Source organism: Calonectris borealis, chromosome 16 (assembly GCF_964195595.1).
Source record: "Calonectris borealis chromosome 16, bCalBor7.hap1.2, whole genome shotgun sequence".
NCBI classification, from domain to species: domain Eukaryota; kingdom Metazoa; phylum Chordata; class Aves; order Procellariiformes; family Procellariidae; genus Calonectris; species Calonectris borealis.
The window spans coordinates 15,007,243-15,019,387 of NC_134327.1; the positions used below are offsets into that span (position 1 = coordinate 15,007,243).

Below are 12,145 nucleotides of genomic sequence, written 5' to 3' on the forward strand. Positions count from 1 at the left end.
TTCTGCCAAGAAAGCTTCTGTATTGTTCCAATGAGTGAGTGGAAAGAGCAAGATTTGGTGGATGCTTTTACAGTAATAGCTTAACTATTTAAGCAGGAAGAAATAAGGCACAGTTAAGATGTCACTGTATCAAATTTAAAAATTAAATAATCTTTTAATAAGAAACTTAATAGTTTGACAAAAATAACTTCCATTAGCTAGCAGCATCACAGAGGCATGTCTCAAGGTTTGAGGAAGAACTCGGTTTCAAATTCAGGAACTGTCTCAAATGAAGGCTTTTCCTGAGCACTGCAGCTGAGCTTCCCTTTCAGGGCAAGCACCAGATCCAGCTTCTCTGCACCTGGCCCTCCTTCGCTGGCAGGGACAACCACGGTAAGGGGTATGGCGCTGCGACAAAAAAGAAAGGGGAATGTTCAGGTAACATCAACTTAGAAGGGAACTTAAAATAAAATTCCACACTGTGGAAAGCCAGGGACTGAGAAGAGGTAAGCAGCCCTGGTGTCTGTCCTAGTGGCTACGATCCAGCTCTTCCTTATGTAGAAAAACTACGTACGACTACCACAACGGTGGGAGCTGCCGGTGAACTAGATCCAGTGCTGTTTTCTCTGCAGATTCAGTTTCCAAATGCTTCCTTGAAATGTTTAGACTATCCCAATCTGCTTAGCAGAAGAGCAGCTGAAAAGAAAGGCTGACACCAGTAGCGGAGCCACCTTTCAAAGCTGGTTGAACCCTTGCTGCCCATGCATGTAATGCATGTGTGAGGATGGTACCCCTTGGCAGGAGCAGCCTGCAGCCAGCCCTTCCAGAAAGCACTCAGCGGACTCGTTTCTAGACTCCAGTTCCTTTCAGCAGTAGTTGCTCCTGTAGCAACTCGCAACCCTGGACCTTTCGGGCTCTCCAGAGATGTCCGTCCAGGCTCAGTGGCTTTGAGGGCAGGTTTTCCTAGTGTGGCCAGGCTGCTGGCAAACGCTACAGGTCCGTGGTTTCTTGGCAGTGGCTCCTGAGGAGAGACTGCTTGGTCTCTTAGCTTTACTTCCAAACTCTCTTGAGTATCCACTGCTCCCAAAGTGGTTCAAAGAGACATCTCCAGAAGGCCCTAGAGAGAAACAACTTGCATTTAAGTACCGTTGAAAATATAAGTAGGTGAGACAGAAGGTAAGTTCAAAATGGCAGATCAAGGATTTTACTATCCCAGCCACTCAGATTATTCCTGAAACTACACTTGCTTCAGATTTGTCTAAACTGTTAAATGTTACCCATTTGTCTTGCAGCATTAGAGAAATGTGGGAACAGAACAGGGGAAACTGATGTGCCTGGTTGCATGCTCTGGTCCACAGCTGAAGCAGAAACAACAAAACATGCCAGAGGAAAAACCTGTTTTTTAAGTAGTTTTGAAAACTTGATTCAACCCCGTTAGGCCCAAATGTCTAAGGAGGCGGTGGCCAGTGTTGAAGATCTCTCTCAGACCACATCTCCACCTCTGTACTTTGCTTACTGTCCCTTTGTGTCAGTGCTCTTTCCTTCGCATCCTTATTTTGTGATTTTTTTTTTTATGGGTACTTGTTCTCAGCATCTTTCCACAGCAGCCACACTCGGTTTCTCAGCTCTGATCAAAGCTTCAGACAGATTTGGCCTTTCACTGCGTTCCTAAACTAGGGCAGAGGGAGTAGCACAGTTTCCCTGGCATGACAGAATGGGGTTTAAGATCTCCAAAAGCAGTGCCACTGCTTCAACTCTGTACCAAGTTGGTAACAGCTCTCACAAAGCTGAGCACCGTAATTTGGGAGGACAAATGCCCAAAGAGACTGCTGGAAAGAGTGCTGGGCTTTATCCAATGAGTCACGGACAGACGCTCAAGCTTACTGCGTGTAGAAGCAAAGCATCCTGCTCGGAGCTCAGCAGATGTGTGCTATGAGGACATATCCTGCTAGCACTTGGAAAGGTAAGCCAGACTCAGTTGTTACAAGCAACATTTGAAGTGCTATAATGCTGCTGAGAGATGTTCTAAAGACAAATGTGAAGTCTGTTAAATGTATGAGTTGCTGCAAGAGCTGTCATGCTGTGGTAGCACTACACACGTGTGAGAAGCGTGTTCAGTTTAGCTTCAAGAACAGCCTCCAACCCTTGCGTCTCACCCCAAGCCCAGCCTTACCTGGTGCCACGTTTTCATCTGCCCACTGGAAGAAGCCACACTGCTGCTCTCGGGGTTTAGAGCAAGTGTGGAACTGCCGCCCTTTGTTGGGCCCGTCCTTTTGGACGGTGCGCGTGACGGCTGGCTGGTTGCACTTGCAGACTGTGCCGCCTCCTGAATCGGAGCTGTTGCTTCCGAAGAGCTCTGGGCCTCTCCCTCCTCCTGGGCGCCGAAATCCTGCTGGGCCCCTTCCTGCAAAGGGCTGGGGCAGCGCAGAGCCCCGCGGAGCCGCGTTACTTCTGTCGTCTGACTGCTCATCAGCCCAGAGAAAAAAGTTGCAGGTACTGGTGCCGCATTTGTAAAACTGCCTGCCTTGATTGGGCCCTTCTTTGCGCACAGTTAACAGCAGGGCTTCATTCCCGCAGTTGCACACCACCGCGTTGTTCCCGTCGTCTGGAGCAGCTGAAGGAGCAGGCCTGGGTGTTCTTGAGCTAAAGGAGGGTAGAAGTCCTGGTGCCAGGTTTGTGGTCCCCCTCACGTGCCTGTTTTCACCACTAGCTCTGTTAAAAGAGTTGTTGACCTGCAAGTGATTAACTTGCTGGCTGGCTGACGATGTGGGTTGGGACGACCTGTGTAGATATTTCAGGTCCAAGAGCTCTTTTAGCATCTCATCACAGCCTCCGATGCAGCCAACGAACTCCAGGGGCATCACAGGTGGAACACTGCCTCTCTTGAACTTAAACTTCAGTCTGAAAGGAAGGGAAGAATGAAAGTCTCCCAGTTCATCTCACTCCTCATCAACAGACCTCGACTTAGACTTTTTTATTTTGGGTTTTTGTTTGTTTTTTGTTTTTTTTTTTTAAATTCTGCTATGCTTACACCAGTTTCCCCAACCCCTCTTCTTTCTACCACCAAGCCATGAGAGTGCTGCTCCAGCTTTCCAAGACTGGAACAGAAAATGGTTGCCCAGCCTACGGAAGTCTCTGGCCCTGATGGCTAACACATAAGGTCCAAGGGGTTGCATTTTCCCAGGGGATAACCGGTATGACCTACCTGTGAACTGGATGTGGTTTACACACAGCGCAGACGCTCTCGTCCCTGGCCACGTCCAGCACAAAATCAGGAAACCAGACTGCAGTTTTACAAGCTGGATAGCCCGTGCAGCTGAGATAGAACCTGTCGTGGGACAAAGGCAGCAGATGAGGAAGAGGCAAAGTCAAGACAGTCAGTGATCAGTTCTCCCGTCTTCTCAGCTGTTGGAAATTGTCAAAACAACAAATTTTAAGGGCAAATACGTACTTGAGAGAGAGGTTCAGCTGAGTCCACACAGCTTTACATAGCTGGTGGAGTTAGCTAGCTGCAGCCCAAGTTTTCACGCTTGCTGCAGGGGGGAGGTAAACGAACAACGCCTAGAAAAACAGAAACCAACACGGAAGGCTACTTTCTACAACAGGGAAGATCACCAACCCGCCATTCTTCTTGGTCTTCAGGACCATGTCGTTGTTGCACTGTGGACACTTCCGAACGGAAACAGGCATTACTGGGTAGACCTCCTCTTGTTCTGCAATTTCTGTGGCTTCTCCAAAATACTGAGCCAGGGCCTCATCCAACCTATAAAGAAACAAGCAAACCATCCTGTGTGTCTCCTCTGCACAGAGCAGTCAGGCACTGCAGTGAATTAGTGCTTGCTGCCCTCCACACAGCCCCTCCGAGCTTCTCCACGAGTACGTTGATTCAGCACCACGCCTCTGGAACAGGATAGGTGTGGGTACAACATGAAAAAGGTCAGTGCACGTTGCCATCTCCTTCAGCCAGCTCTGAATTTAACCTTAAGGGTTTAAACCAAGATGAGCCGTTAGTTGGCACCAACTCATGACAGTGTGCCAGGCTGCAAGTCATCCCTTCCCATGCAAATGCCTACACACACTGGGCAGAGCTCCAGGGAAAAAGTGTGACAGGATCACACTCCAGGCTGAGCCCCAGATGAGAAGGCAGCACCTCCCAGAACAGCAAAGCAAACAGAGGATGGCAAAGACGGGACTCACTTGTTGGCTCTGGCCACAGCTTCAATGAAGACTTGCTTGTACTTTTGGACCTGCTGCTGCAACACTGCAGATTTGTCTTTCTTCCCTTCACAGATCAGTTTCAGATCAGCCTCCAGCTCAGCTCGAAGGTCAGGCTTGGACATCTCGTAGCCCATGGAATCATAGCCTGAGGAACATACTGCATGGTAAGTGAAAGGAAGGAGCACGTAAGGAACCTGCCATCTTCCTAACGGGCACTGCCCTTACCTTCAACCAGCCCCATGCCCAGGTGGCCTGGGAGGAACCGTTGATCTGCTGTAAGGCCCACGTACATCCGCGTCTTAATCGTCTCGATGTGCTCGGCATGGGTGGCATCAGTCCCTGAAAGCAGACAGGTTGTCAGCCGAATTAGGTGCCAAGAAGTGATTTCCCCTGTGCCTAGTGCAGAGTGCAAGGTGCTAAAGGGACAAGGAGACAACTTATGGTCAGGAGCAGCGCTGCCCTCATGTCCCACTGGCACTGAGGCCAACAAGGTGCTGGCAGGCACACCCTGGACCCTAAACTGCACATCTCCCTAGGTATTGAAGGCACTCTGCAGACTCCCTAGGATCTCTGGACTTTGCCCACAGGTCTCTACTAGCCCTTTGTTCTGTACATTTAAGTGATTTCTTATCTGAAGTGACATTTAGAGAATTCCCTACTCTGAGGGTGGGACAGAACTGGTGTCAGAGAAGTTGAGAAGAAGCTTATGAACAAAGCTCTCCCAAGAGCAAGAGGCCACACTGCCAATACTGACCAATGCCATGTTTCTCCATGAGAGCAATGAGATCCGCTTCTGTGAGGAGCAATGGAGGGCTGGTTTCCCCATCCACCATCTCCACTGTAGTGGGTTGAAAGCGAGACCCTTTCTGATACAGTGGGATAACCTGAAGGGAAGGAGAATCTCTTTGAAACTCTCTTCTGGTCCATTCACTGAAGACAAAATGTCACACTAACAGCAGGCCAGTGCAGTGATAGACCAGCACCCTGTTCTGGAGGAGGTCCAGTCTCAGGGTCCTCAGGATTAAGCCAGTAATGAGCTGCCAGAGAGACCACGGAACAGCAATTGCAGCTCCTCTTGGCGAGTACAGTCAACCCCCACAGCCCTGTATGGTCTCTGCTGTGGTGTCAGAAGGGGAAGAATCTATCCAAAGCTGGCACAATAAAGCTGTACAGATTTTCCGCAGAGATGGCTCTGAGTGAAACAGCCAGTGGGCCAGGAATTGTCAAAGGACGTTCTGTAGAGGGGTCTGAAGTTGGCAGTGAAGTGCGATGTTAAACTCCAGGTATTTTAGCCTCTCCCATCTATGTTATTCAAGGGTATTACCTTATCACTCCACTTCTCATAAGGATAGACTTCCAGATAATTTCGGGCCAGGATCATTAGTCCTTGAGCAATGAATCGCTCATTAGCTATGTCAATCTCCACAGTTGTTTCCTGTCCCTTCGCGTCTTGAGAGCAGCAAGCCAAAAAATGGCGCACGATGAATTCATATAGTCTCTGCTCATTGCCCTAATATCAAACAGTAAAAGAGGGTCAGTCTCCTCCAGTGTTAATAAGGTGTCAAGAAATATTAGTGAGATCTCAGGTGAGGAGACTGTGCTAATGACCATTATTAAACCTTCTATCTTTATTTATCAAGCAATACAAACCATCCAGTTATCTCTGCCTTTGTTAAACTCACCTGCAGGTTAGCAGTGTATTTTGTGGGGTGAATGGGAGGGTGAGCCTGATCTGATTTGGTTCCACTCCGAGGGGTTGGCCCACCCTGATCCAAAATCCTCTGTGCAAACGCTCCCCAGCTTGGGTCCTGTGTTTGCTGTTGTACTAAGGCAGAGAGGTTCAGCTCCTTGGGGAAAACGTTGGTCTCAGTTCGGGGGTAGCTAATGAACCTTAAGAAGACAGACAGAAAAGCACTTTAAAAGGTGCTCCAAGATGCTTCCCATTTTGGATTAAAGGCCATTTACTTTTGAAAGAATTAAGTTTACCAAGCCAAGTCTTGCTTTCTTACCCTTGAGTATAGAGTTTTTCTGCTATTCTCATGGTTTCCTTTGCGTTTATTTTCAGTTTGCGGGAAGCCAACTTCTCAAGTTCCTGCGTTGGGAGGAGCCAGAGAAAAAATGTGTTTGTGCATAATTCAGAGCAGTGAGTAAAATATCTGTTCAAAGCTTCTTTCAGATAAGCCCTTTCAGCATAGTTCAAACGTACCACAGTCTCCAGGGGCAGGGGCCTCCATTTGCTCTTTGGCTTGCTCCCAACCTCAACAATAGTTGCTACCGGATCCTAAACACAGAGTAAGCAAAATGCAAAATCTCCTTTAAGAGTTTACACAATCTGTTGTTTAAACGTCTTGAGTGAGATGGATGCAGGAAATGTTTGGCTGATACTGGATTATACAACTATTTACAAGCTTTCCTACCTCCATACACATCTGGTAAAGGACCAGGCACGCTGTGTGATTGAAGAGCCGGTTCCTCTTCCAGTTGAAGACCACACTGCCATCTTCATGATCATGTGTCACTGTGTTGAACAACAGATCTGAGTGATACAGTAGTAATATAACGGAAATACAGCAGAGACAGTGGGGCCACACTATTGGGAAACCTTTCAGTTCTGCTTAGCGGTCATGGCAAAGGAAGAGGAAACCACCTCTGCAGCACTGTTTGTTTGTTGCCCTCATGTTTTTCCTTTCTAAACACATCAGGCCCTTTAAGATGGAGCCCAGGACTCGCTTTCTCCAAGCATACCTTTTATTTTATAGAAGGCTTCAGGAACAAAGGCCTGGATGGCTTTAAAGCGTTCAACTACAAACCCCAGCGTTGGAAACTGGCAGCTACCATAGCTGATCAGCTGATCTGCTAAAATATCAGGGAAGATCTTCCGGAGCCTCAGTGTTTGGAATCTGGTGAACGCAGCACCTAAGAAAACAAAACAGACAGCAGAAGTGAATAATACAACATTGGAGGATAATCACAACACTCCAGATGGTTCCTTTTAATACTCCAAGTATTAATTTTACTTTAATTTTAACACTGAAAGTTGCAGAAGCCTGTCACTGTTGCATGAGCTATAAACCTAACGTTTGCTTCAAAAAGCATGTTTCCAGTAAAACACGAGATGCGATTTAGTTGTATCTGATCTAAAAATCCGATTTACGACACTATAGAGGGCATTTCTGTCTTGTGTTGAGAATACAGTAACAGATGATTTCTAAACACCCCTTGCTGGGCTTTAACAATGTGCATTCAATGTGGTTAGCCGTCCATCAGGCTCTTCCTCGCTTCTCGTCTGTCTCGCTTGTAGAGCAGTCTAAGGGAGTTCAAGTATTTATAGACAATAAGCTATACACTGATAAAAGCTGTCCCCTGCCTACCTACCCCACTTTTACTCGCTTCCCTTTAGTAGAGCAGCTCAGGCCTAGCAGCCTGCTCTCACCTCCAGCGCATGTTTACATACCTATCCTGAGGTCCAGCTCCTGCCTGACGTCAACGGCATCGCTCGTTTTTTGATCTGGTTGGGTGAGGTTCTCGCAGGCTGTTCTAACAGCATGAAGCGTAATCTCTGAAAAACGGGCTCGGAAAACCTGGAGGTTTGGCTTTACTGTCAGACACACACACAAAAAAAAAAAATCAAAGAATTACTCAAACATCAACGGAAAAGAGCAGCTAATGAACAGCTACCTTGAAAAAGTACGCTGTTAACCTGTTCTATAGCTTTTCAATAGCTGAACATATTTCTGGTGTATCAGAGCCACAAATTTATCAGAACTACAGTCAATGTATTTAACCTGGACACAGTAAGAGTGAGAATACGCCTCTGTTATGAGATCTCTGAGCAGCAATACCTGTTAAATCAGCACTTTATTGGAACTCAGATTGATGCAGAAGATGCTCTACGCACCAGCTTTGCAAACCTGAATTATTTCAAAGCCAATGTTCTCTCCTTCTCGATCACAGTCAGTCCAGATCACCAGAGCTTGGCACTGCTGGACTTCTCGTTCAAGGGTTTTCTGAGATGAGAAAACAACACAGAGTGAGGCATACCAGGCCACTTGCTTTGTCATTTAATTTTAGAATGACTCACTAACTGAACATGAAATGCAACGTGTATCCATAGAGATAGACTGTTGCAATAACATTTTGTCATTGTGTCTCTCATGAGACTAGGCAGCTTTCAGAAGAATCGAGTAATTTATTTACATCTAACTCTGTTAAAAAGCATAGCTTGGATCGGATTGTGCCACAGTCTGTTTTCTGAAAGTGTCATTTTTTTACAATTGAGATGCGATTACCAATTCCACCTTGTTGGAAAAATCATTTCTGCTTTTAGCAAAGTAGTTGTTCCTTTACCGCACTTATTACACATGAGCAGGAGACTTTCAATGTCACAAATGAACAGCATATATAGTCCTAGGAAATGCAGGAGGAATTTGCTAAACTCTAGAACTTAGACGTTAAGGACAAAGGTACAATCCTCCTTCTGTCGGTAGAACTAACCTCTGAGCTCAGAGTTTCAGGGAAACTCTTAAAAACAACTTACCTTGATAGCCACGTAATTTTCAGGGCAATACTTCTCGATTTCAGCATCAAAAAGAGCTAGAGGGTTGCAGCTATGCCTGGTAAACAGAGGATAAACAGTGCACATAATGAAAACTAAACCATATGTTGTGAGACACTAACTGGTGCCGTCTTGTGAGAAAGTGCTGTTCAAGTACTGGAATTAATAATATATTTTATTACGGGCCTCGTCTCAGACAACTTAGAGTTCATATGAAATGCTGAGTTACACTTAAAAGCAACAGAACCAAAAAGCAACCAGAGAAAACAGCAAATCTGGAAGGCAGCCCTAAACGAGCAAATTCTCTTATTTCAAGCACAGAGAACAAAGGGGAGGGAAGATCGAGAAAGCGCCTCACTTCCCAGGACAACTCCTAGCTGAACAAAGAACACAAAAACATCAATCAAGTTTTGCAATCAGTTTGATTGGGTCTGCCTTAATGTATTTTAACCAGTATTATGACTTCAGGTTTTTTTAGCACTCTGAAGACAGTAATTTGAAACAATATTTTAGCTATTCTATATAAAATTTGGTACTCGTCACCCTACTCTGCACGCGGTGTCAGAGTCCCTCCCTGCTCCCTAGGCTTCGGACTCGCAGTGCCCCGCTCAGCTCAGGGTTGAAAGCAGAAGATGACAGCCCCCCTTCCTGCGAGGGGGCACCAAGTACTAACCATTTGCGAAACGGCATTTTAAAATCATGAGCCAGTAAGTGTCCTGACACGGATGTCATCACCATAGTAACATTCTGCAAGAGACAGAGCAAGGTAATTAGTGCCCATCGTTGGCTAAAAACCACCCACAGCCCCAACATCTTGATGCAGTTCTCAGTTTACACCATCAGTGACACCTCCCTCCTGCTAATATATCATAACAAGCTCTTCTCTCTACTGACAGCTAAATCTATGGCCTCATTATTTGTAGGAATTAGTGACAAAACAGGTCAGTGGTTGAGCCAAGAAAAGAACATCTGACTCTTCCTCATTTTTGGACAAAGTGTCTCCGTCACTGGATATGTGTTTCGTAACTTCTGACAAATGGCTTTTAATAATTAGTATGTTGACTTCTCTAATCCAGCAGTAGAACGAAAGAAAACTTTACCTGGCCAAACATCTGGTAGTCGTATTCGTAGATCTTGTTGAACTTGGAAAACCCTTCTCGCTAGAAGGAAAAGGAAAGTTGCTGAGTTTCTGGCTCCTAACGGACACCAAACGTGTTCCACCTCGCTTTATACACGCTGTTATGGCAGAGCACAGAGAAGCACGGGGCACGTGAAAGCCAGGTACTGTAGCTGATGCAAACTGCAGCAGAGTGAATGGAAATTGCCTGTATTATTTATGGAGACGCTGAAATGGTGCTTTCCAACTTAAGAGTATTTTAAACCGTGCCCCAAGGGGATGCCAGGGTTATCACCCCACCGATAGTGACGACAGACAGTGGGGAACAGATTTATTTAACGGCGCTGGCCAGTTATATTCCTGACAAACAACTGTCCTGCTCTGAATGACAATTGGTGTGCCAGCTCCGGGTCCCCAAGAGTACCCTCCACCTAACTGAGACTCGTGGAAGTTTCTAGATTGGGTATTTGCAGCTTGTTCTACAGAAGCAGGATGGTATCTTCCTTGATTGGGACTGTCAGTGCTCAAGACCTTTCATTCAAATATAATTCTGGTCTAGAAGCACCTTTAGTTCCTTAGCTTGGAAATATCAAGTAACTACGCAAACCGTTAAAGGTCACAAAACAAAGCAGCAGAGAGGAGAGATCTTTGAACTCCTCTTCTCCAAACCACAGACCATCTCTGCTTTATTATGTGAACTTCAGTAAACCCCTGACACTTGCTGACGCTGCAGAAGCGCTGCTTTTTGACTGGGAAATGCACGCCAACAGATGGTTTCAGTTCCTGAAGCCTTTCACATACAAAGCTAGGCACAACACAGGGAGCCCTCACTGCGGAGCTCAGTGCCCGGAGAACGTAGTCAGGGCAGAGGGAGCACAGCTGGGGAGCTAAATTCCAAGGAATTTAAGTCACGAGGAAAAGGGGTCCAAGACTCCCAAACACATTTGGGCAAGTGGTGTTTGTCCACAAAAGAAAGCCATTCTTGTACCCTCGCGCGGTCAGAAGCGGCCAGAGACAAAACCAGTGGAAGATGTTGCACATGCTGATGGGAACTGCCCGTGCCGAGCTCTGCAGAGCGGGCTGGGGCTACCACACACGACACAGACTACACCCGAGACCGGGACTGTGCTGCCCTGGTGAGCTGACCCTCTCCAGCCAGCTACGCCAGACCTGTACGTGTGTCAGGAAGCGGTAAGGAGATGCGGTGTATTCCTACCCGTCGCATTCTGCTGTTGGAGAGCAGATCTGCAATCCCTCGGGCAGCATCGTTCTTCTCAGCCACGCAGAGGACCTTCCGCATCCTCTGCAATGCCATATCCTCCGCAGCCCGGGAGAAGAGACGCCAGGGCTGCGGCAGCATCCTGACCCCGCAGCCGGCGAAGAGCCTCGCTTGAAAGTTCATTACAGGAGACGGTGACAGCTCCCGCGGGGCCAAGGCATGCTGCTGTGTCCTTGCCCTGTGGCCGGATCCTGCCGAGGACGGAGAGCGATCGCGGAATGTCCCGCGCACGGCCCCGGTCAGCCTTTAACTGGCGACCTCGGGAGGGCCCAGGGCAGCCTCTGCCCAGCTGCCCCGGCGCCATCCGCGGCGCGACCCCTCGGAGCTGCACGGAGCTGGAGGCGACTACTCCCCCCCCGCCAGAAACAGCCACCGGCGGGTCCTGCCGGCCCCCCCTTGCCCCGCCAAGGCCTTCCCTCAGGCCGGGGCTGGTCCCCGCCCACCGCAGCCGGGGCAAGGCAGGCCCCCCGCTACCCCCCGACCCCGGCCGAGCTCTCCTCACCCGGGGCAGCCCCTTCCCCTCCCCCGGCAGGGTTCTCCCTCACCCCGGGCAGCTCCGACCCCCCCGGTTTCCCCCCGGCCGGGCTCTCCTCACCCACCGCCGTCAATCCCGCCCTCGCTCTGTCGCAAAGAGCGGTAGGACGCGGCGCGCTTTCCCTCACCGTTACGTCCTGCCGTAAAGCGACACCGTGGCGGGAGAGAACTACAGCTCCCAAGATGCCCCGCGGCGCCCCTCAGTAGTATCCCCCCCGCCGTCCCGCCTCGGTTTGCTACTTCCTCCCGCCACCGGGCCCGTCCCGGGTTAAGTAACGCCAAGGAACGGCGGAGGTTAAAAAAAAAACAACAACCGGAAAGGGTGAGGTGGCTCTCCGTTTCCGGGTGGCGGGGTGAGAGGTCGCGGCGTCATGTGACCCCAAGATGGCTGCGGGGCTGCGGCGTCCGTGAGGGGAGGCGGCTGAGCGGGACCCGGTGGGGCAGTGGGGCCGGCGGCTCCCGG

The 12,145-nt window shown here is 48.6% G+C and overlaps 1 protein-coding gene across 3 annotated transcripts; it reads right to left on the reverse strand.

The window, feature by feature from the left end:
• Positions 1-129: 129 nt before the first annotated feature.
• Positions 130-11,890, reverse strand: TOP3A (DNA topoisomerase III alpha). Of its 3 annotated transcripts, none has more exons than XM_075165459.1 (20): positions 11,811-11,890; positions 11,086-11,339; positions 9,853-9,912; positions 9,426-9,499; positions 8,735-8,810; positions 8,096-8,204; positions 7,652-7,795; positions 6,943-7,113; positions 6,615-6,715; positions 6,404-6,478; positions 6,207-6,289; positions 5,880-6,087; positions 5,522-5,707; positions 4,952-5,081; positions 4,423-4,536; positions 4,177-4,342; positions 3,599-3,742; positions 3,185-3,307; positions 2,153-2,880; positions 130-1,096 (listed from the first exon to the last, which is right to left on the reverse strand). In XM_075165459.1, exons 2-20 carry the CDS (start codon positions 11,269-11,271, stop codon positions 918-920), a joined length of 3,057 nt encoding a protein of 1,018 aa, XP_075021560.1. In that variant the 5' UTR covers positions 11,272-11,339; positions 11,811-11,890; the 3' UTR covers positions 130-917. The 3 variants fall into 3 exon arrangements, with proteins under 3 accessions (XP_075021560.1, XP_075021559.1, XP_075021561.1); XM_075165458.1 differs by lacking the exon at positions 11,811-11,890 and adding an exon at positions 11,748-11,805; XM_075165460.1 differs by lacking the exon at positions 11,811-11,890 and adding an exon at positions 11,744-11,761.
• Positions 11,891-12,145: the final 255 nt, after the last annotated feature.